Source organism: Oncorhynchus clarkii, chromosome 2 (genome assembly GCF_045791955.1).
Source record: "Oncorhynchus clarkii lewisi isolate Uvic-CL-2024 chromosome 2, UVic_Ocla_1.0, whole genome shotgun sequence".
In the NCBI taxonomy this organism is placed as follows: domain Eukaryota; kingdom Metazoa; phylum Chordata; class Actinopteri; order Salmoniformes; family Salmonidae; genus Oncorhynchus; species Oncorhynchus clarkii.
The window spans coordinates 62831467-62856827 of record NC_092148.1 but is presented as its reverse complement, the minus strand read 5'-3'; the positions used below and the strand labels follow the sequence as shown (position 1 = coordinate 62856827).

The 25361-nt window shown below is 42.3% G+C and overlaps 1 protein-coding gene across 7 annotated transcripts in view; it reads left to right on the top strand.

The window, feature by feature from the left end:
* LOC139371364 (rho family-interacting cell polarization regulator 1-like) overlaps positions 1–5070 on the top strand; it is a 76122-nt gene extending 71052 nt beyond the window's left edge. For 4 of the 7 annotated variants that reach the window (XM_071111745.1, XM_071111729.1, XM_071111719.1 and 1 more), the window contains exons 18-22: positions 390–548; positions 878–1074; positions 3044–3127; positions 3243–3333; positions 3471–5066. In XM_071111745.1, coding sequence (XP_070967846.1) covers positions 390–548; positions 878–1074; positions 3044–3127; positions 3243–3333; positions 3471–3571 — 632 coding nt within the window. In that variant the 3' untranslated portion in view covers positions 3572–5066. Of the gene's footprint in view, positions 1–389; positions 549–877; positions 1075–3043; positions 3128–3242; positions 3334–3470 lie in introns of all 7 variants that reach the window. The other 3 variants (XM_071111773.1, XM_071111764.1, XM_071111737.1) reach the window with 3 other exon arrangements.
* The last annotated feature ends 20291 nt before the right edge of the window (positions 5071–25361 follow it).

The following is a 25361-nucleotide window of genomic DNA, read 5'->3' as shown; positions in this document are numbered from 1 at the left end:
CGTAAGCAACATCAGTTCATGGTCCCATCCTGCCTGGTATCAACGGTACAGGCTGGTGGTGTAATGGTGTGGGGAATGTTTTTCTGGCACATGTTAGGTCCCTTGATACCAATTGGGCAACGTTTCCATGCCCTTAAGAATTCAGGCTGTTCTAGAGGCAAAGCTGGGTCCGACCCAGTACGAGATTGGTGTACCTAATAAACTGTATTTTAACATAGTGATACATAGTTTAAAACACTCTCCCTCAGGAGGAGTTTGTGATAAGCAATGCAATGCTCTTAGCATATACGCCACTGGAATCAAAGCCATCACAGACCCACACATTAGAGAAGAGCTGTTAAAGTGATATCCTGTCACGTCGGACCCATGTCTCTCTGTGCTGTGTCTAGTGTTCTTGCGTCTGGTGGAGAGGATTCTGGAGAGGAGGCTGCCCAAGCGTGGGGGCCAGGCAGCCAGAGAGATGCTGACTCTCTTCCAGTTCTGGAGCTACCTGGAGGCAGAGGGAGTGAGCGAGCTGGACACACACATCACTGAACTGGCAGAGGAGGGTGAGTGTCTGGGAGACTGACTATGGTAGTGACTGGACCTCTGTAATTGCTTGGAGTTGGTGTTCATGAATTTGTTAATGTGTCTTACCAGGTTACAGACAGCCACATGGCTCTATGATCAGTCATGATGAATGTACAGCATTTTAAATGGATGATTCCTCTCATTGTTGTTCTTTCACCACACCCACTATAACATAATCTCATCCTATTGTCTTTTCCTATTTTCTTTTCCAAACCCCATCCTTATTCTCTCTCTCGGTTTCCTTTTCCTCCCCCAACACACACCCTGTCCTGTCTCTTTCTCTGCTTCTCTGTATACCCCCTCTCAGTCTGGCTGGTTCAGAGCCTGCAGTCAGGAGACCAGGAGGTGCTGGTGAAGGCCCTGAAGAGGCCTCCAGAGAGCAGCCTGAAGAGGGAGGGGATGCATGCTGTCAGCCTGCTGCTCAGGGACCCCCGGGGGAAGGTGTCTGCCTCTGCCAGCTCCCTGCTCCGGAGCCTAGCCAACCAACCACGCCATCGAGAGAGGGTGAGACCAAGAGACACATTCATTTAAGGCAGGGGTATTCAACCGGGGGCACTGCAGGGGGACCGCAGAAACTTTTTTTTTTTTTTTACTTATGGAAATTATGTTTTTATGAATATCGCTAGCACTAACAGACTTCACAAATTTCTAATGACATACCTAAAATAGAGAAGAGTATATATGCTATATATTCTATATATATTTATATTCTAATGATGTCAACTTTATTTCTCATCTCCTAATATTGTGTTGTCAATAATTAAGCAAATTACACTCACTGGAGTATCTGACATGGGCTTTGAAAAAGCACCTGTGAATAGGCTACCAAGAGCCGCTGGCTGCTGTTAAGCTTTCTTGACTTGGACTTTAAGTTTTGCCAATACTTGGCTAACCTTTTTGTTTAATCAGCTGCTCTTAGTGAAAATGTGTTTGGAGTTACATTTCTAGCTATGTTAGAGTGAACACTTCCTCTTCCAATTGTTATGTAGGGAGGTCAAAATAATGAAAAACAATCTATTAATTTTAAAATGTTGATTACTTCCCCTTGCCATTATCATTCAGCTAATAAGACAAGAATTGCTAACGTATGATTGGGGTCCCTGAATCGACAGTCTGCCTGGGAGGGGATCCCTGGGCAAGAATATTTTTAAAACCCTGATTTAAGGCCATACTCACTGTAGAACTTTTGAAATACACCTCTTAAGTGTACTCTATGAAGATAACAGGATCACCCATGTGGATTCACACTACATGATCAAAAGTATGTGGACACTTGCTTGTCGAACATCTCATTCCACAATTATGGGCATTAATATGGAGTTGGTCCCCCCTGTGCTGCTATAACAGCGTCCACTTTTCTGAAATGACTTTCCACTAGATGTTGGAACATTTCTGCGGGGACTTGCTTCCATTCAGCCACGACCATTAGTGAGGTTGGGCGATTAGGCCTGGCTCGCAGTCGGCGTTCCAATTCATCCCAATGGTGTTCGAATGGGTTGCGGTCAGGGCTCTGTGCAGGCCAGAAAAGCTATTCCACACCAATCCCAACAAACCATTTCTGTATGGACCTTGCTTTGTGCATGGGGGCATTGTCATGCTGAAACAGGAAAAGGCCTTCCCCAAACTGTTGCCCCAAAGTTGAAAGCCATGAATCGTCTAGAATGTCATTTGTATGCTGTAGCGTTAAGATTTCCCTTCACTGGAACTAAGGGGCCTGAACCATGAAAAACAGCCCCAGACCATTATTCCTCCTCCACCAAACTTTACAGTTGGCACTATGCATTGGGGCAGGCAGTGTTCTCCTGACATCAGCCAAACCCAGATTTGTCCGTCGGACTGGCAGATGGTGAAGCGTGATTCATCACTCCAGAGAATGCATTTCCACTGCTCCAGTCCAATTGTAGTGAGCTTTACACCACTCCAGCCAACGCTTGGCATTGCGCATGGTGATATTAGGCTTGTGTGCTGCTGCTCGGCCATGGGAGCCCATTTCATGAAGTTCCTGACTAACCGTTCTTGTGCTGACGTTGCTTCCAGAGGCAGTTTGGAACTCTGTAGTGAGTGTTGCAACCGAGGACAGATTATTTTTACACTCCACGCACTTCATTACTCGGCAGTCTCGTTCTGTGAGCTTGTGTGGCCTCCCACTTTGTGGGTGAGCCGTTGTTGATCCTAGACGTTTCCACTTCACGATAACAGCACTTGCAGTTGACCGGGGCAGGTCTAGCTTGTTGGACAGATGGAGTCCTATGACGGTGCCACGTTGAAAGACATTGAGCTTTTCAGTAAGGCCATTCTACTGCCAATGTTTGTCTATGGAGATTGCATGGCTGTGTGCTTGATTTTATAACCCTGCCAGCAACGGGTGTGGCTGAAATCGCAGAATCCACTAATTTGAAGGGTTCTCCACATACTTTTGTGTATATATAGTGTGTGTGTGTGTTTGTGAAAATTATAGTGTATTTTACCCCAGGCCCTGGTAAGCTGTCTGGAGCTTCTGGAAAATGAAAGCATGGAGACGAGAGTGTGTGGCTGTAAAGCACTTGCATGTCTGAAGGTCAGTCTTACCACTTAGTCACACCTCTTCAACAATCTCCATCTGCCATCTGTTTTTCTTTTTACTGTGCGTACCCTAGTGTCTGGAGTCAGTCTGTTTTTTTAATGTTCTGCAGGCCAAAGAGAGCATCGACCAGCTGGTCTATCTCTGTCGATCGGACAAGGAGGACGTGAGGGATGCTGCCAAACAAGCTTTGTTGGTGCTTGGTTAGTAGAAGGATAAGAAGTATACGTTTGATAGGGGACTGAGTGAGATCAAGGGATACAGGGGCACAGAGAGTGGGGTTTCTGTGGGTGGGAAAGAGTGTATGAGGGAATAATGTGTGTGTGTGTGTTCCATCCAGGTGAGGACGGGAAGTTGGCCTACAGACACGTTGAGACATCTCTGCAGGAAGGAGTGCCACGTCTCTTCTCCCCTGGCAGCATGACCAGCACCTCCTTCTAACGCCACCACAACGGAATACTGATACCTTCATGCTAATGTCAACACACTATTACAGAGCCGTTATCATGCCACACACACACACATCAAAATATACACTGTAAAAGAGGGTGCAATACACCGATGCAAAAAGGTTGCGGACTGTCACATGCGCTCACTAACAATGGGATGACATCTACAGCTTGACATAGTCAGTGAACTAAACTCAAATATTACCAACCTGTGTGTAAATAAGTGACAACTACTCATGAACTGTGGATTTGTAGACGTGATGAAGAGGGGTGGAAAGTATTTTACTGCCTTACAGTACATTTTGACCTGGTGGCGTTGCCTTCTGAATCATGTAAGCACAGCTAGGATGATGAATGGATAGGACACAACAATCATTGTGTCAGATCATTGCATGGATAGGACAAAGTAGGAAAGTAACATGTTGACTTATCAGGGGAAATCCACTTTTGATCTTCTATATTTGTAATGAAGCTGGTTGTTGATGGTCTGTGGAGAATGTCAGCGTGTGGAAGGAGTAATGAAGTAAGTCATGGGGGTGGAAGGGATTTGGTTGTTCCTCGGGAGATGATGGTGGTGCAGTTCCACACTCTAGGACCACAGTCTGATGAGGAGCTTGTTGCCATGCCGGCCAGGAAGAAGTCGTCTGGAAAAACATTTATTACAGTGCCATCGTTCCATACTATCATTCTATGTTTCATGGGAATATATATTCCACTGGAAGTGTACATGTTATATAATTGTGTTGTAATTCACTTGCTATTGTTGAAACAATCTACTGTAGGTAAATTCATTGTGCACTTCCTGAGACTTGTGCCACTGGTGATATAACTGAAGATTATTTCAGCTGTATGGGTGGTGAAGTACTTATTCTTATCATTATTATTGAAAACTTAAAACTGTGGTGGACTTTGCCTTTTTGGAGCAGAAAACATCTCACTGAAACAGACAACCAAACTGCTTGTACTGTGTGGAATGTATAGGGTGGAATCAGGGTAGGATGAGAACCTGCATTCATTCTATATTATTTACTTTGTAGAGTTATTAGTTATTCAGAGGAGGCTGGTGTAAGGAGTTGTCGGAGGACAGGCTCATTGGAATGGCATAAATGGAACCAAGTCAAACGTGGTTTCCATATGTGTGATACCGTTCCAGTTATTACAGCCATCCCAATGAACCCGTCCCCCTATAGCTCCTCCCACCAGCCTCCTTTGGTTATATTGTATTGGAGTTATTAACAATGGACAACTTAAAAAGCTTCTTCAGTGTATAAGTGCCTCAAGTTATGAGACATGAGATGAAATACTTTAATGAAGAGATGCAGTGCTAATACAAACAATGCAGCAAAGTATATTTTCCTTATGACTCAAACTGTGCAGCAAAATAAGTGATATTCTTTAGATTTTTACTATAAAAGTATATTGACTGGCAAATAAATATTTTGCCTGGCATCAAATGTAAACAAGTTAATAAAATTGTGATCAAAAAATGTTTCCTTTTGTGAGAGGATGTGATCATGTATAATTTCCCTATGTTTATTAAAATAAACAGGGGGGACATAAAGAATAGTTTTTTTCAGTTTGAACAATCTGGAAAATCTTAATGAATTTTGGTACAACTATACAAGAGGCATACAGAAAGAGGGTCTATTACAGGTCTGTTGAATAAATATATAATACTGCATGTGCCTAGGGCTGATACATGACCATATTACTGCCACACTGGTGGTGACTGACCGTGTTACCACCACACTGGCGGTCACGAGTCAAAATCCACGTGACCATTTAGTCACGGTAATTAGGCTTCTCCAAGCTCTGATGCTGCTGATGGTCATTAGTAGCCTCCCAAACTTGCTAACTGTCTGGTACTCAGCACTCTATTGTCCCTCTAATCACTCTGACATCAACACAAATGTAATCAAACACTTCATGAGAGCCAATGAGCTCATGTTGCACAACATTTCTATAGGCTATACAATAGCATAAGAAAACAGAGTGATGGGATCCTCTTTTTATTAGAGGCCATCAGCTTTATATAGGCTAGGCCTACCACAGGAGGTTGGTGTCACCTTAATTGGGGAGGACAGGCTCGTGGAATGGTATCAAACACATAGTTTCAATGTGTTTGATGCCATTCCATTTGCTCAGTTCCAGCCATTATTATGAGCCATCCACCCCTCAGCAACCTCCACTTGCGTTTTTTATTTATTTAATCTTTATTTAACTAGGCAAGTCAGTTAAGAACAAATTCTTATTTACAATGACAGCCTACACCGGCCAACCCCAGACGATGCTGGGCCAATTGCGCACCACCCTATGGGACTCCCAATCACAGCCGGTTGTGATACAGCCTGGAATCAAACCAGGATGTCTGTAGGGAAGCCTCAAGCACTGAGATGCAGTGCCTTAGACCACTGCGCCACTCGGGATCCTACTATAATTATTTCTCAACTCTCCTAATTTTAAGCACATTGCTTCGCTTTACAACATTGCTTCGTTTTATAGCTACCTGGCTGGCATGAAAATGAACCAAGGGAAAAGTGTCCTCCATTTGCTATTTAAGTGCATAGATTACATGTATTTTTACCCCTGCCCCTATTTCGAGACAGGTGAATCATAATAGTCCATTCTAAATGAAAACACATTTCACACATATATTATTTAGTATACATGCAGTCGGAAAGTATTCGGACCCATTGACTTTTTCCACATTTTGTTACGTAACAGTCTGATTCTAAAATGATTAAATAAAACGTTCCTCATCAATCTAAACACAATACCCCATAATGACAAAGTGAAAAAATGTATTAAATGTATTAAAAATAAAAATTCCTTATTTACATAAGTATTCAGACCCTTTGCTATGAGACACAAAATTGAGTTCAGGTGCATCCTGTTTCCATTGGCCATCCTTAAGATGTTTCTACAACTTGATTGGAGTCCACCTGTGGTAAATTCAATTGATTGGACATCGTTTGGATAAGCACACACCTGTCCATATAAGGTCCCACAGTTGACAGTGCATGTCAGAGCAAAAACCAAGCCATGAGGGTACCCCAAAAAAATCTGCAGTATTGAAGGACCCCAAGAACAAAGTGGCCTCCATTCTTAAATGGAAAAGTTTGGAACCACCAAGACTCTTCCTAGAGCTGGCCGCCTGGCCAAACTGAGCAATCGAGGGAGAAGGGCGTTGATCAAGGAGACCAAGGTGGCCAAGAACTCGATGGTCACTCTGAAAGAGCTCCAGAGTTCTTCTGTGGAGATGTGTCGTGGAAATTTCCTGTATTTACCAAATCATGAGAGCAAACCACACACAAGTCAGAGTTATCATAAAGTCCATCTTTAATTATATGAGCTCCATTACAACCCTGTGACTCTCAGATCAATTCAGTGTCTATCAATTAATTCTCTGAGAGTCCTTACACTTTGCAACTGAGATCCTTTATAGCAAAGACACACATAGCCAGACAGCATTGGCCATAAATTATCGTTCAGCTTTGTCTCCTAAACTATGTTATTTTCTCGCTCTCAGAACCATAAAACAAAACCTCATATCAACAGGCATATATCAAATCCACCCCTCCTTGACAAGATCACAGAGACACATTGACTGGCACACAGACATTGTGGAGCCAAGAGATACACGCTTGACCTCTCCCCTCTCTGCGGCCCAAGCAACTTAGTCCTGACAGAGAACAGATGACTGCAAATGGCGAACAGTATTATACAAAAATAAACATTCTGATGAGAAGTAACTCACAAGCATATAATGAATATAAAACATCTTATCTATGTTACCCAACTAATTCTGATTATTCCCCAACAGATGGGAGAACCTTCCACAAGGACAGCCATCTCTGCAGCACTCCACCAATCTGAATGCCAAACCTGAATGCCATGTGTCACGTCTGGTGGAAACCTGGCACAATCCCTACGGTGAAGCGTGGTGGCAGCATCATGCTGTGGGCAGGGACTGGGAGACTAGTCAGGATCGAGAGAAAGATAAATGGAGAAAAGTACAGAGAGATCCATGATGACAACCTGCTCCATAGCGCTCAGGACCTCAGACTGGGGAGAAGGTTCATCTTCCAACAGGACAACGACCCTAAGCAAACAACCAAGACCATGCAGGAGTGGCTTCGGGCAGTGGTGTATGACGCCAAATTGTCATGGAAATTCTCATATTGAACACTCAAAGTCAATAATAAGAATTTCCATAACAATTTGGCGTCAACCAACCGGATCAGTGATTCCACCTGTGGAGCATCCCAGTGAGGGAGACATCGGTGCCGCTCTCGGAAATTCTCGTCTGTCCAAAGACGACATGGATCCGCCCAGACCAGACCTTTACTGAGAGCTGCCCGGGAGAGGATACCTGATCCGTGAACCTCTGCGGATAAGTCTTCTGAATATCTGTAAGTCAATTTTAAATGAATCTCTATTTAATGTTGTTTTTTAAATGCATGATAAAAAAAAATAATTCAAGCAAGTAACGCATAAAAAGGTACCCATAGTCTTATAGAGAGAAGACTGTTCACTAGTTTTATGAGAAAGCGAGGATGTATCGGTACCATGCTGGCAGCTGTCTGTAGGCATTTAGAAGAAATGTCTCTGTGGGCTGCAGCCACTAAAAAATAACACATGGTATTTTTGAGTACGTGGTGTTATTTATGTGCATCGCAAGTAATGACAGAGAGAATCGTTAACATGCATGTGGTAATGAGGAGATTGCCGAGTGTATTTGGGAATTGTACTAAGTGGCTGTGAATTGTGGGATTGAGCTATGTTGTATGAGAGAGAGAGCTGTCAGGTAACCAGCTCATGTGTGAAAGAGGTGAATGGATACCGCAACCAGTTCTGTGAGCTGAGTTTTTCGATCTGTAATGTTATCTAGGGTCTTTCCAACACCGCCATTGGTTCTACAGTACAGGATAGCATGTCTCAGTAATCAGAAGGCCAGCATGTCTAGTGTAGATATCTAAATACCACTCAAATAGAACACTAGCATGTCTAGTGTAGATATATAAATAGAACACTAGCGTATGAGAGAAATTTGTTGAAGCAAAGTCTGCTTGACTAACTTACTAAACAGGATATTAGCTCCAGCGTGAAAGCTGTGTGTTTGTGACAGTTGACTGTAATGTGTGCTTGACTAACTTACTAAACAGGAGATTAGCTCCAGCATGAAAGCTGTGTGGCTGTGAGAGAAAGTGTTAATTTGAGAATGTATTTTTTTATTTCTTAGAAGCTTTCAGAAGTGTTATTTTTTCCCCCTCCCAAACGCTTTAAATATGGGTCATAAAAATAGTAAAGCAGGGGGGGATGATCCGAACAGGGAACCAAGGAGGCCATGTAAAATAATGGCTAAGAAATTTGGTAGGGGGGTACTGAACCAGACAGATGCTTGGACAGATGGAGATTTCCCAGCTGACGGACACCGAGCATTGCTAAACTGGAGTCTGTGAGAAGCCAACTTCAGAAAAGAGACAACAATAGGGTAAAGTGGGACGGCTTCAGAAAATGGGAGAGGGAAGCAAGTGGAACTATCAGAGAAGAAAGAATGAACAAAAGGGGGGGAGAAGCCTGGCTGGCCCTTCTCCGAGGGGAACCTTTTCATGGCCCCGCCTGGTATCCACCACTGCCAACTCCTCCCACCCCTTCACAACCCATTTGGGGTGGCCAGATGGAGGAGCGGGAGATTTAGGAGCTGTCAGAGCTGCAGAGGGTGCTGGAACGTAAGATGGACAAGTACCAGCAAAAACAAGAACCAGAGCAAACGAGCGGAACGGGAGAGAGAGTAAAGAAGAAGCACTGGAGGACCTCCAAAGACTACTGGAGGAATGTAAGAGACAAAAAGAGAAGAGAGAATGTAAGCAGCAGGAATGATGTCAGTAAAGGAAGTAGCCAAGACGAAGGAGATGAAACCAGTAACAATGAGGAAAAGAACTGAAGATACGAGAAAGCAGAAAAAGTCTCCCCTGGGAATGTATCCAATAATACGCTACCCCAACCAAAATGGTGGTGGCATGTTGGAAATGGAGAGACCATGGGATGTTGATGAAATTAAAGTGATAGTGGGTGATGTTACTGACAGGAAAAGATGCCGTAAAGTTTGAAGAAGCTGAGACAAGGTTTAAAGACAGTTATAACAACAACTTGTATAGCATGGGAAATAAAAACACTGCCGTAAAGCCATACATCACCCATGCGGAAAGACGGTTTCATTTTCATTCAACTAAGGACCGAAAGACACTGAAGGCACAGCTGATGTACTACTCTGAAAGAGGGAGAGAACGTCAACGAAATGGTGCTAACTGTGTAAACCTTGGGGCAGAGAAAGAAGTAGAGGCAGAGGGGCCCCTGCAGGAGCTGATGGAGAGAGACTGGAGCTGCTACAACTGTGGGAAGATTGTACTGAAGGAGGACAACAAAACAATTGGCCTTCCCCACGTGTTGGCGTACAGGTGGACAACCCATTTGGAAAAGGTTGAGGGGGCTACCAAACATAAGATGTGGTGGAAACAGAAAGAACTAATGAAGAAAATAACGATGAAGAACCAGAAGAAACCTGTCAAATGCTAAAATTGACCACCTTGCCAACCAAAAAACCCCTGATTTGACATATAAAATTTTATTAGTCACATGCGCCAAATACAACAGGTACCTTACAGTGAAATGCTTACTTATGAGCCCCCAACCAACAATGCAGTTTCAAAAAATACAGACAAGAATAAGAGATAAAAGTAACAAGTAATTAAAGAGCAGCAGTTAAACAACAATAGCGAGACTATATACAGGGTCAATGTACAGAGTCAATGTGCGGGGGCACCAGTTAGTTGAGGTAGTATGTACATGTAGGTAGAGTTATTGAAGTGACTATGCATAGATGACGACAGATTAGAAGCAGTGTAAAGGGGGGAGTGCAATGCAAATAGTCTGGGTAGCCATTTGATTAGATGTTCAGGAGTCTCATGGCTTGGAGTAGAAACTGTTTAGAAGCCTCTTGAACCTAGACTTGGCGCTCCGGTACCGCTTGCCGTGCGGTAGCAGAGAGAATAGTCTATGACTAGGGTGACTGGAGTCTTAAACAATGTTTAGGGCCTTCCTCTGACACTGCCTGGGATAGAGGTCCTGGATGGCAGGAAGCTTGGCCCCAGTGATGTACTGGGCCGTTCGCACTACCTTCTGTAGAGCCTTGCGGTCGGAGGCCGAGCAGTTGCCATACCAGGCAGTGATGTAACCAGTCAGGATGCTCTCGATGGTGCCGCTGTAGAACCTTTTTGAGGATCTGAGGAGCCATGCCAAATATTTTCAGTCTCTTGAGGGAAAATAGGTTTTGTTGTGCCCACTTCACGACTGTTTTGGTGTGCTTGGAACATGTTCGTTTTTTGGTGATGTGGACATCAAGGAACTTGACGCTCTCAACCTGCTCCACTGCAGCCCCGTTGATGAGAATGGGGGCGTGCTCGGTCCTCTTTTTCCTGTAGTCCGCAATCATCTCCTCTGTTTGGTCACGTTGAGGGAGAGGTTGTTGTCCTGGCACCACACGGCCAGGTCTCTGACCTCCTCCCTATAGGCTGTCTCGTCTGTGATCAGGCCTACCACTGTTGTGTTGTCGGAAAATGTAATGATGGTGTTGGCTGTGCAGTCATGAGTGAACAGGGAGTACAGGAGGGGACTGAGCATTCACCCCTGAGGGGCCTCTGTGTTGAGGATCAGTGTGGCGGATGTGTTGTTACCTACCCTTACCACCTGGTGAGCTGTAGTCAATGAATAGTATTCTCACATAGGTGTTCCTTTTGTCCAGGTGGGAAAGGGCAGTGTGCAATCATCAAATTGCATCATCTGTTGGGGCGGTATGCAAATTGGAGCGGTTCTAGTGTTTTCTGGGATAATGGTGTTGATGTGAGGTATGACCAGCCTTTCAAATAACTTTGTGGCTACAGATGTGAGTGCTATGGTCAGTATTCATTTAGGCAGGTTACCTTAATATTCTTGGACAAAGGCACTATGGTGGTCTGCTTAAAACATGTTGGTATTACAGACTCGGACAGGAAGAGGTTGAAAATGTTAGTGATGACACTTTGTGACACAGTTTGTCAGCGCATGCTCACAGTGCACATCCTGGTAATCTGTTGGGCCCTGCAGCCTTGTGAATGTTGACCTTTTTAAAGGTCTTAATCACTTCTGGAACAGCTGGTGCTCTCATGCATGTTTCAGTGTTATTTGCCTCGCAGCAAGCCAAGAAGTAGTTTAGCTCATCTGGTAGGCTCGTGTCACTGGGCAGCTCACGGCTGTGCTTCCCTTTGTAGTCTGTAATGGTTTGCAAGCCCTGCCACATCAGATGAGCATCAGAGGCAGTGTAGTATGATTCGATCTTAGTCCGGTATTGACGCTTTGCCTGTTTGATGGTTCATCGGAGGGCATAGAGCACATATGTCAGAGTCAAGGCCCGCGGGCCACATCCGGCCCGCAAGAAGGTTTTTTACGGCCCCTGGGATGATCTTGATTTATTATTAGAACCGGCCCGCAGCAAGCCGGCAGCCCGCAGATCTTTTACACGCACCAATACTACATTTCCCACAATGCAAAGGTGACGCACCGAGCAGTAGGCTGCTTCATTTCAATATTTATTGGCACAGCAGTCGTCAGCATCACAGTAAAATTAACTTTCAGATACCCATCAAAAATGGCAAAACGGAAGGTGGATACTGAGAACCGGGGGTTTCAAACAAGGTGGGAGTCGGAGTATATGTTCACGAAGGTAGCTGGAAAACCTGTGTGTCTTCTGTGTGGAGAAAGTGTGGCGGTACTGAAAGAGTATAATCTGAGACGACATTATGAAACGAAACACGCGGACACACACGCGGACGCAACTGTCAAGGCCAGTTTTATTTTGGCAGAAGAGATCGCTAAATCAGCCCGGCCATTTACGGAGGGGGATTTCATCAAAAACTGCATGATTAAAGTTTGTGACGAAGTTTGCCCAGAAAAAAGGCAACTCTTTTTAAATGTGAGTCTGAGCAGAAACACCATTGCCGAGAGAGTAGACCAGTTGTCCATCAATCTAAAAGAGCAGCTTGTGAAAAAGGGAAAAGATTTTATTGCATATTCCTTGGCTGTGGATGAGAGCACCGACATTTCTGACATTGCCCAGTTGTCAATTTTCATCCGCGGAGTGGACTCCAACCTAAGCGTGACAGAGGAGTTTTTGGCTTTACGTCCTATGCATGGCACAACTACGGGGCATGATTTGTATGAAGAGGTGTCAAGATGTGTAAATGAGATGGAGCTGCCTTGGGAAAAACTCGTGGGTTTGACAACCGACGGAGCACCTGCGATGTGTGGACACAGGAGCGGACTGGTGGCGAAGATACGGGAAAAGATGCAAGAGGAAAACGCGACAGGTGAGCTGACAGCTTATCATTGTATCATACACCAGGAAGCGTTGTGCGGTAAAGCCTTGAAAATGGAGCATGTAATGAGCATCATCACGCGCACAGTTAACTTTATCAGAGCCAAAGGTTTGAATCACCGCCAGTTCAAGGCATTTCTGACGGAGTTAGAAACGGAGCATGGTGATTTGCCTTATCACACAGAGGTGCGATGGCTAAGCCAGGGAAAGGTGCTTCAAAGATGTTTCGAGCTTCGTGAGGAGATTTGTCTGTTCTTGGACAGCAAAGGGAAAGACACAACACAACTCCGAGACGAAATGTTTCTGTGTGAAATGGCTTTTCTGTGTGACATTACGAGTCATCTGAATGCAATAAACTTGCAGCTGCAGGGTCGGGATCGTGTCATCTCTGATATGTACAGTACAGTGAAGGCATTTAAAACCAAACTGACTCTGTGGGAGACGCAGATGCGGAAAGAAAATTTGAGCCACTTTCCCAGCTGCCAGACCATGAAAGAGAAGCTCTCTACCAGTGCGTTCCCGAGCACACAGTTGGCTGATAAAATAGGTATGCTTGCCGCTGACTTTCGACGCCGATTTGCTGACTTTGAAGCACAAAAAAGCAGGTTGGAACTGCTCGGTAACCCATTTGCTGTTGACGTGGAAAGCTCACCACCAAACCTCCAAATGGAGTTGATTGACCTCCAATGCAATGATGCACTGAGGGCAAAATATGCGGCAGTGGGTGCTGCGGAGTTCGCCCGTTTCCTCCCCGGCACAATGCCCCAGCTGCGCATCCAGGCTGCTCAAACGTTGTCTATGTTTGGCAGCACATACCTGTGTGAACAACTGTTTTCTTTGATGAACCTGAACAAAACATCACACAGAAGTCGACTTACTGCTGAACACCTCCACTCAATTCTGAGGATTTCTTCAGCTCAGAGCCTTACCCCGAACATTGATGAACTTGTGGAAAAGATGGGACACCACCAAGTATCACCCTCAACCTCAAACAAGTGAACATTACTGTGCAATCACATATTTAGAGTTTTTACTCAGTTCAAGTTTAAAAGTTAAAATTTAATATTTGTTTTCACTGCATGTTACTTCTCCTTAAACAAAGTGTTGTTTTTGATTAATAGATTTTTGCACTTTATTTTTTTGTATTTCAATCCAATTATATTTTAAAAATATTTCAGTTGAGTGGATGATAGAAAATTGCTATTATTGTTTTTTCTTTGAAGTAAATTTAGCCCACTTTTGCTAAAATAGAAAATATAGTCTACTGATGGTGCCTTGAATACCGGTTTCTTTCATTTAATGTTCATGTTATGGGGATATTTATATAAAGGAAATTTGTCTTTTGTGTCTGTTGAAAATTAAAGATTACTGACAGAGCCATAAGAAAATATTGCTTTATTTATCTGATCATATTGTAATATATTTGTTAGGTTTTCAGTAGGTTCAATTAGGTTCACTAGACTATATGCGTCATTTAAAAATTTTTCAATGAACATTCGAACAGTCCGGCCCTCGTCTTGTAGCTGATTTTTTTATTTGGCCCTCCGTCCATTTGACTTTGACACCCCTGGCATAGAGGGATTTATTATAAGCTTCTGGGTTAGCGTCCCACTCCTTGAAAGTGGCAGCTTTAGCTCAGTGTGGATTCTGCCTGCAATCCATGGCTTTTGGTTAGGGTATGTATGTACGGTCACAGTGGGACGACGTCATCGCTGCACTTATTGATGATACCAATGACTGATGTGGTGTACTTCTCAATGCCATCGGAGGAAACCCAGAACGTATTCCAGTCTGTGCTAGCAAAACAGTCCTGTAGCTCAGCACTTTTTTTTTTTTGTTCTAGTCACTGGTGCTTCCTGCTTTAATTTTTGCTTGTAAGCAAGAATCGGGAGGATAGAATTATGGTCAGATTTGCCAAATGGAGAGAGAGCTTTGTATGCGTCTCTGTGTGTGGAGTATAGGTGGTCCAGTTTTTTGTGTGTGTTTTTTCCCCTCTGGTTGCAAATTTAACATGCTGATTTAAATTAGGTAAAATGGATTTAAGTGTCCCTGCATTAAAGTCCCCGACTACTATGAGTGCCGCCTCCTGTTTGCTTATGGTGGAATAAAGCTAATTCAAATAGATCTTAGTGCCAGCCTTTGACTGTGGTATGTAAACAGCTACAAAGTATACAGATGCAACACTAGCTAGATAGTGTGGTCTACAGCTTATCATTAGATGCTGTGCCTCCAGGCGAGCGATAGCTCAAGACTTCATTAGACATAGTGCACGAGCTGTTATTTAGAAAAACACATAGTAATCTGTCCCTTGTCTAACCAGACACCACTGTTCTATCCCGCCGGTATAGCAGGTAACCAGCCAGCTGTATGTTGATAGTGTCGTCAGTTCAGCCACAACTCGGTGACGCATAAGATGTTAGTTTTTAATGTTCCGTTGGTAGTTCAATCTTACACGTAGCTCGTCGCTTTTATTCTCTAGATTGCACTTTTGCTAGCTGAATGGAGGGAAGTGGGGGGTTTATTTTCGATCGCCTACGAATTCTCAGAAGGCAGCCCACCCTTTGGTGGTATGGTCGACATTGGGGCCGCGGTCTCAGTGTTGAAAATGTCTGCCCTATATGTTCTCTCATCAAATAAAACAATGCCCACGGTTGGAGCGTATGGAATTCCCTCTGAAGAAAGTTTGACCATTTCCCCTAGAAGTGATGTGGGGAGAGGGAAAATGGAACCGTGAAGCATGGGAGTGGCAGCATCATATTGTGAGGTGCTTTGCTGCAGGAGGGCCTGGTGCACTTCACAAAATAGATGGCATCATGAGGAAAGAAAATTGTGGATATATTGAAGCAACATCTCAAGACATCAGTTAAAGCTTGGTCGCAAATGGGTCTTCCAAATGGACAATGACCCCAAGCATACTTCCAAAGTTGTGGCAAAATGGCTTAAGGACAACAAAGTCAAGGTATTGGAGTGGCCATCACAAAGCCCTGACCTCAATCCTGCAGAAAATTTGTGGGCAGAACTTAAAAAGTGTGTGCGAGAAGGAGGCCTACAAACCTGACTCAGTTACACCAGCTCTGTCCGGATGAATGGGCCAAAATTCACCCATTTTATTGTGGGATGCTTGTGGAAGGCTACCCAAAATGTTTGACCCAAGTTAAACAATTTAAAGGCAATGCGACTAAATAGTAATTAAGAGTATGTCAACTTCTGAACCACTGGGAATGTGATGTAAGAAATAAAAGCTGAAATAAATCCTTCTCTTTATTATTATTCTGACATTTCACATTCTTAAAATAAAGTGGTGATCCTAAAACAGGGAATATTTACTAGGATTAAATGTCAAGAATTGTGAAACCCGGACAGGATCATTGTCATGCTGAAAGACCCAGCCACGTTTCATCTTCAATGTCCTTGCTAATGGAAGGAGGTTTTCACTCAATCTCACGATACATGGCCCCATTCATTCTTTCCTTTACACAGATCAGTCAAAAACAGCCCCAAAGCATGATGTTTCCACCCCCATGCTTCACAGTAGGTATGGTGTTCTCTGGATGCAACTCAGCCTTCTTTGTCCTCTAAACACGACGAGTTGAGTTTTTACCAAAAAGTTATATTTTGGTTTCATCTGACCATATGACATTCTCCCAATCTTCTTCTGGATCATCCAAATGCTCTCTAGCAAACTTCAGACGGGTCTGGACATGTACTGGCTTAAGCAGGGGGACACGTCTGGCACTGCAGGATTTGAGTCCCTGGCGGCGTAGTGTGTTACTGATGGTAGGCTTTGTTACTTTGGTCCCAGCTCTCTGCAGGTCATTCACTTGGTCCCCCCGTGTGGTTCTGGGATTTTTGCTCACCGTTGTTGTGATCATTTTGACCCCACGGGGTGAGATCTTGCGTGGAGCCCCAGATCGAGGGAGATTATCAGTGGTCTTGTATATCTTCCATTTCCTAATAATTGCTCCCACAGTTGATTTCTTCAAACCAAGCTGCTTACCTATTGCAGATTCAGTCTTCCCAGCCTGGTGCAGGTCTACAATTTTGTTTCTGGTGTCCTTTGACAGCTCTTTGGTCTTGGCCATAGTGGAGTTTGGAGTGTGACTGTTTGAGGTTGTGGACAGGTGTCTTTTATACTGATAACAAGTTCAAACAGGTGCCATTAATACAGGTAACGAGTGGAGGACAAAGGAGCCTCTTAGGTCTGTGAGAGACAGAAATCTTGCTTGTTTGTAGGTGACCAAATACTTATTTTCCACCATAATTTGCAAATAAATTCATTAAAAATCCTACAATGTGATTTTCTGGATTATTTTTTTTTCTCATTTTGTCTGTCATAGTTGAAGTGTACCTATGATGAAAATTACAGGCCTCTCTCATCTTTTTAAGTGGGAGAACTTTCACAATTGGTGGCTGACTAAATCCTTTTTGCCCCACTGTGTATAATATATATGTCTATTAAAATTTTGAAAATGCTTAATTGTGTTTTTTTTCTTTTTGTGCAATGTATTTATTGGCATTTCTTTTATTTTTTTTAACAATTTAACAATCATCAAAATATGACACCGATAATTCCCCGTTATACCTTTCACCTACACAAAACACCATGCTACATGGGGGCACATCGTGCAAAACCCTTCCCTCCCCAACACAGGAACACCCCCCTCCCTCCCCTCTACCGGTATTAGCTTCACTTATTATCAACAAAAAAAGAAACAGAATGACCTTCACATTCCATGCTAGAAAATAAATGATTCAACACAAAAACTAATAATAATAATATATTATTGAAGAAAGTAGTAATGAGGCAGCTAAGGTGACTGCTGAAAGTCCCCCCCAGACATCAGTAAATTCAAAGGGTTTATTACATAAATTGTACGTTATTTTTTCAGATGGAATATAGGAAGATAGTTATTTTAGCCACATCTGCTTGCTTGGCTGAGTGTCACACTTCCACATAATAGCTGTGCATTTATTGGCTGCATTGACTGCCAATTTTAATGAATCTGGTTTTGCTACAAATATTAACTGGTAGAACAGAATCATCTCCAAGAAGTATAAGGGAAGAATCTAGTGGTACCGTCATATTAGTGACCTGTGATAAGATCTGAATAATGTCTTTCCAATAATTGCTTAGTTCAGGGCAGGACAAAAACATAAGTGTGCCCACTTCTGTTTTACACCTTGGGCAAAATGTTGAATATTTAGAATTGATCTTATACAGTCTCTCTAGTGTAAAGTAGACCCAACGTAAAATATTGAATTGCATCAACTTGTGCCTTGTGTTAAATGAAGGACGCTGAGCATCTAAAAAGAGCTTTCCCCATTTCTCACCCTCAAAAATGAGACCAAGGTCATCATGCCACTTCATGCAAGCTTTCAGAGTTTCATCACTCCTCAACAGAGCTTGAAGACCAGAGTACATGTAGGAAATGCAACCTTTTACCCCTTTCCATTCCAGCCACAGTTTCAGTTTTAGGTTTACTCATGGGCTGAATCCTACCTCCCTCTGAGTGGCATTGTAAGGCCTAACTTGTGGGTACTTGAATAAAGGAGTTTGAGGTAACTCAAAATGAGATGCCAGTTGTTGAAAGGATAGTAGTTCACCTTCTCTATAGAGATTACCAAATGTTTTAATTCCTATATTGAACTAAAAAAATATAATACCATCTCTCAGGGCTTTGGGTAAGATGGGGTTATTATAAAAAGGTGTTTGTTCATATATAGATCTAAGCCCTCCTGTTTGTTTAGACTTCAATCCATATATTTAAAGTGTGCTTAATTAAAGGGTTGTTTATGAGACCTAGCAAAGTTTTAGGTTGGCTAATATAAGCTATAGATGCCAATGTAGCAGGGGTCAGACACTCATCCTCTATCTGTCTCCAAGAGGGTGAACTTGTTGTTGTATCTTGCCATACCCACACAGCCTTGAACTGAGATGCCCAGTAATACAACTGGAAGTCAGGTAGAGTAAGTCCTCCTTCTGAGTATGGTTTGCATAAAGTTGTTAGTTTCACTCTGGGGGGTTTGGATGGTGGCTCTATAGCCAAAGAAAAAAGGAGAGGACTAGCGGGACAACCCTGTCTTGTGCCACGTGATAAAGAGAACTGTGAGGAAATGTTTCCATTAGTCAGGATCTGAGCTACCAGACATTTGTACAGTAATCTAGTCAGACCAACATACTTCGGTTCAATATTCATCCTCTGTAAAACTTCAAACAGGTAGTTCCATTCTATGTGGTCAAAAGCTTTTTCAGCATCTAATGAAGCCGTCACTACAGATTCTTGGTCATTTTCTACATAATGCATAATATTAAATAATCTTCTGATATTATCAGGAGATGAGCGGTTTCTTACAAAGCCTATTTGGGTCTATATCAACCAAGTCCGGAAGAACATTATCCAGTCTAAGAGCTATGAGTTTAGCAAGAATCATATATGAAGTGTTCAATAGAGATATTGGTCTATACGACCCACAAAGCAGAGGATCTTTCCCAGGTTTTAACAAAACTGTGATCAGCGCCTGTTCAAGTGTGTCTGGGAGATTTTCTGTCTCTATGGCATAATTAAACATACTGCAAAGAGGCTCAATTAGTTTGGGTAAAAAGGATCGATAGAATTCAATAGGGAATCCGTCTAACCCTGGTGATTTTCCCACAGCAGTGTTGAAAATGTATTCCCTAATTTCCTCTGATGTAATCTCTTTCTCCAAGTGCTCTCTATCTTCGTCAGTTAAAGTTTGTACATTGAGTTTGTTCAAAAACTCATGCATTGTGGCAGGGGCATCCCCTTCAGACTTGACCAATGTTTCATAAAACTCCCTGAAGACTAGATTAATTTCCTCAGGACTGTGAACAACTGTGTTATTGGGTAGCTTAATAGAGCTAATAACTCTACTAGCATCCTCTCATCTTATCTGCCAAGCAAGCAACTTTCCTGCTTCATCTCCATGTTCGTAGTAGTTTTGTTTTGTTCTCCTAAGAGCATTTTCCGCTTTATGAGTCGTTAGGGTGTTATATTCCAATCGCTTTGAGTCTAATTTTTGTAGAGTTGAGTCGTCAAATGTTACATTATGTTAATTTTCCAGATCTCTGATTTCATTCTCCAACGAATTTACTCTAGCCTTATACATCTTACGAGCACCTGAACTAAAGGATATGATTTGCCCCCTCAGATACGCAAGGAGAGCTTCCCATAAAATTAGTGGGTAGGCAGAGTTGTTTTTGGTGCTAAGAAATATGTCCATATGAGTGTTCAGAAATGTAACAAATGTGGGATTATTTAGTAAGTATGTGCCAAACCTCCATCTTCTTGAGGATGGCTGTGCTCTACTGACTGGTACTGAAGCCAGCATGGCTGAATTATCTCATATTGTCACACCCTGACCTCAGTTATCTTTGTTTTCTTTATTATTTTGGTTAGGTCAGGGTGTGACGAGGGTGGTTTGTTTAGTTTTTGTATTGTCTAGGGGTTTTCTAGTCTAGGTGTTTATGTCATTGGTTGCCTAGATTGGTTCTCAATCAGAGGCAGCTGTTTATCGTTCAAATCAAATCAAATCAATTTATATAGCCCTTCGTACATCAGCTGATATCTCAAAGTGCTGTACAGAAACCCAGCCTAAGCAATGCATGTGATGAAGCACGTTGGCTAGGAAACCAGGCTATGAGGGGTGGCCAGTCCTCTTCTGGCTGTGCCGGGTGGAGATTATAACAGAACATGGCCAAGATGTTCAAATGTTCATAAATGACCAGCATGGTCAAATAATAGGTCTGGGACAGGTAGCACGTCCGGTGAACAGGTCTTTCCATTCCATAGTGCACGGTACTAACTGCTGATCGATCATCCTATTTTTCCAACTTAATTGAGGAAAATAAGAACAATCCAAAATTTATTTTTGATACTGTCGCAAAGCTAACTAAAAACATTCCCTAAGTGAGGATGGATTTCACTTCAGCAGTAATAAATTCATGAACTTCTTTGAGGAAAAGATCATGATTATTAGAAATCAAATTAAGGACTCTGCACAACTCTGCCAGGACCTAGGATCAAGAGACACTCAAGTGTTTTAGTACTACATCTCTTGACGCAACAATGAAAATAATCATGGCCTCTAAACATTCAAGCTGGATAATGGACCCTATTCTAACTAAACTACTGAAAGAGCTGCCTCCTGTGCTTGGCCCTCCTATGTTGAACATAATAAACGGCTCTCTATCCACCGGATGTGTACCAAACTCACTAAAAGTGGCAGTAATAAAGCCTCTCTTGAAAAAGCCAAACCTTGTCCCAGAAAATATCAACTATCGGCCTATATTGAATCTTGTTTAGAAAAGGCTGTTGCGCAGCAACTCACTGCCTTCCTGAAGAGAAACAATGTATACGAAATGCTTCAGTCTGGTTTTAGACCCCATCATAGCACTGAGACTGCACTTGTGAAGGTGGTAAATTACCTTTTAATGGCATCAGACCGAGGCTCTGCATCTGTCCTCATGCTCCTAGACCTTAGTGCTGCTTTTGATACCATCGATCACCACATTCTTTTGGAGAGATTGGAAACCCAAATTGGTCTACACGAACAAGTTCTGGCCTGGTTTAGATCTTATCTGTCGGAAAGATATCAGTTTGTCTCTGTGAATGGTTTGTCTTCTGACAAATCAACTGTAAATTTCAGTGTTCCTCAAGGTTCCGTTTTAGGACCACTATTGTTTTCACTATATCGTTGTCTCTGATTGGGGACCATATTTAGGTAGCCATATTCCTTGAGTATTTTGTGGGTTGTTATTCTATGTTTAGTTGCCTGTTCTACACTAGCCATATTAGCTTCACGGTTCGTTTTGTATAGTTTGTTCAGTGTTCATTCTTTCATTAAATAAGTATGTACGCTTACCACGCTGCGCCTTGGTCTCCTCCATATGACGACCGTGACAGTTATTCATCTTGGTAAGTACTTACACCCAGTAGTTAAGCTTCCCTTTGCTGCAGGAATAAGAAATATGTCAATTCTAGAGTAACTGTCATGGACAGGGGTGTAAAATTAGTATTCTTTAACCTTTTGGTTGTGAAATCTCCATAAGTCTTCAAGTCCAAAGTGTTTCATTTCTGCTTTTAACATTTTAGCGGCCTGTGTGAGGTTGATACTATTAGAGGAAGATCTATCACTGGAAGGGTCCAGTACCAAGTTAAAATCCCCTGCCATTATTATCTCTGATGATGGGCACCTTAATTGTGTTATTAACATGCTGTAAGGCAACATGTGCCTCTCTGGCTGTTAAGATTTCAGACGTTATTATGTTTTCTTCTCCTACAGAGAATGGTAAAACTAATGAGCTGCCAACTCTGGATGAGCTCCCACTTCCCCCTGTAGATGCAGACGATGAGTAATGTTTTTTTATTTAACCTTTAACCAGGCAAGTCCGTTAAGAACACATTCTTATTTACAATGACGGCCTACCAAATGGCCTCCTGCAGGGACTGGGATTAAAAAGAAATAAAAATCTAGGACAAAACACACATCACGACAAAAGCGACAACACTACATAAAGAGAGACTTAAGACAACAGGTTGTTTTCAAGTTGATGGGGAGGTCATCTAAACCCTCGATCTGGTTTACATTATGTGGAACACTGAGCTGATGAGCAAGCACCAACCTTTTGAAGGTCTTTGCAAAATTGTTAAACAACAGGGTTTTATATTTTGACTAGGTGGAAAAACATGGGTCAATCCAACACGATGGTGGAAAGAAGTATGGGAACAATGGATAACATTGAGAGTTATTCACCTGAATCTACAGATCCTGTGTGTGTGTTTGTGTGTGTGGTATTATTTTTTAATATACTCATTCACCACTGGTTATAACTTTTTGATTGTGTCATGCCTGCTCCCGCTCCCCCTCCCCCCAGTGCTCGAGGGCGCTTGGCTCCCCAGCATTACTCACTCCTGCCACCATTACGCACACCTGCCTTCCCCCGTCATGCGCATTCACCTGGACTCAATCACCTCTATCATCTATATCTGTCTGTTCCCCGCTTCAGCGTTGATTGTCTTATGTTCTTGTATACCCGTGTGCTGATGCTGTTTCATGTCTGTTCCTGATTAAATGTTTGACTCCCCGTACCTGCTTCTATACTCCAGCGTCGGTCCTTACAGATTGTAGGTTTTAGCTTTATGATTTATTATAGTGATATCATTTTCTAGAACCTCCTTTTGGATAAAGCTAAAATCTAAATGTTGACTTTAAAATGTAATTATTGTTATTGCACGAGTGATAAAAGGATGAAATTGACTTTGCATCTTATCTTTGTCATCATCCTAGGTTCCTGTCTGTCTGGTCTAGAGGGGAAGGCCCCCTCCGGAGGAACAGCTGGCAGAACGCCCAGAACGTTCTTTAAGATAGACAGAGCCAGTCACGTGTGAACCCATCCAATAAAGCATGTTTAGATAGACCCTAATATACTGCTATGTAAGGAGCTCACTTCAGACCGGTACTTATGCATCTAAGTTTGACTGTGACCTCTCCAGCTTGCTGACAATAGAGTGACTCATTTAATATTGACTGAGTGTCCTATATAAGAATTTCCATAACACCACTAATGTAGTTTTTTGGGGTATCTTTTACTTCACTACGTTCCTAAAGAAAATATTTTTTTTTACTCCATACATTTTCCCTGACACCCAAAGGTACTCGTTACATTTTCACAGGAAAATGATCCAATTCACACACTTACCAGAACATCCCTGATCCCTGTTCTGTTGGAGTGTGCCCCTGGCTATCCACCAATAAAATTGTGAAGTCTGGTTTGATTAATATAAGGAATTTGAAATGCTTTATTCTTTTACTTTTGACACTTAAGCACATTTAAAACCAAATATTTTTTACTCAAGTAGTATTTTACTTGGTGACTTTCACTTTTACTTGAGTCCTTTTCTATTAAGGTATCTTTACTTTTACTCTGACAATTGAATACTTTTTCTGCCACTGGCTTCGGGACAAGTCTCTGAATGTCCTTGAGTGGCCCAGTCAGAGCCCAGACTTGAACCCGAACTAACCTCTCTGGAGAGACCTGACAATAGCTGTGCAGCGACACTCCCCATCCAACCTGACAGCACTTGAGAGGATCTGCAGAGAAGAATGGGAAAAACTCCCCAAACAGGTGTGCCAGGCTTGTAACGGCATACCCAAGGAGACTCGAGGCTGTAATCGTTGCCAAAGTAAAGGGTCTGAATACTTATGTAAATGTAATATTTCTGTTTTTTTTATTTTTTTTATATAAATTTGCAAACATTTCTAAAAAACAGTTTTTACTTTGTCCATTATGGGGAATTGTGTGTAGATTGAAGGGGGAAAAAACTATTTAATAGATTTTAGAGTAAGGCTGTAACGTAACAAAATGTGGAAAAAGTCAAGGGGTCTGAATACATTCTGAATGCTCTGTACATATTCTAGTGCGGGAATGTATTAGTCACAACAAAAATATGTAGGCAGATAACGGAAATATGAAGACCTATGACATGTTATGGCTTCTTTTATAAGACAACAGTAAATGAGAAATTGGTCAGCTATTAATTGACAAAGTCTTACATTGAATGCTAGGCCTACCTTCCTACCATGAGCTCATAATAAACAAATAGGCTACCAGACCAGTCTGCTTATCAAGAAACATTAATTCATGCCCTACGCAAAAGGAGGTATGCAAATTAATGTATAAGATTGTGTAAACAGATAGCAGGCCTATATCTGAGGACTGATCATGAGTAGTAGCCTTGGCTAATAGTGACAGACCAGGAAGGAAGCAAGCACAAGATCCACCCACACATTGGGTTGGATGAATGCAAGCAACCTGGTCTCAGAGCATTTTGTATTATTTTGTACTTAACCCAGAGACCCTCCATTTAGCATGTTAGTATGGTATGTATTAATTTGTGGATGTCCATTATCCAATTCGTATGACATGTTAAGAATTACAATTTATATGATTTATTAAAAATGTTTAAAACGTATAACATGTTACAAATTTGCGAAACGTACAATATGTTATGAATTTGCAAAATGTATGATGTGTTACAAATTCCAATTTGGATAACATTAGCTAGGCTAGGGGTTATGATTAGGAGTTAGGTTGAAGGTTTAGGGGAAGGGTTAGCTAAAAGGGTTAAGTTAAGGGAATGGTTAGTTAATGTGCTAAGTAGTTGCAAAGTAGCTATGAAGTAGTAAGTAGTTTAAAAGTTTCTAATTAGCTAAACGTTGTCCGCGATGAGATTCAAACACGCAACCTTTGTGTCGCTAGACATTCGCGTTATATGACCACCCATCCACCCCGACCAACTTCCGTCCTTTTCTTTTTTCCTCCACTAACCGTCTGTCTTATGTAACCATA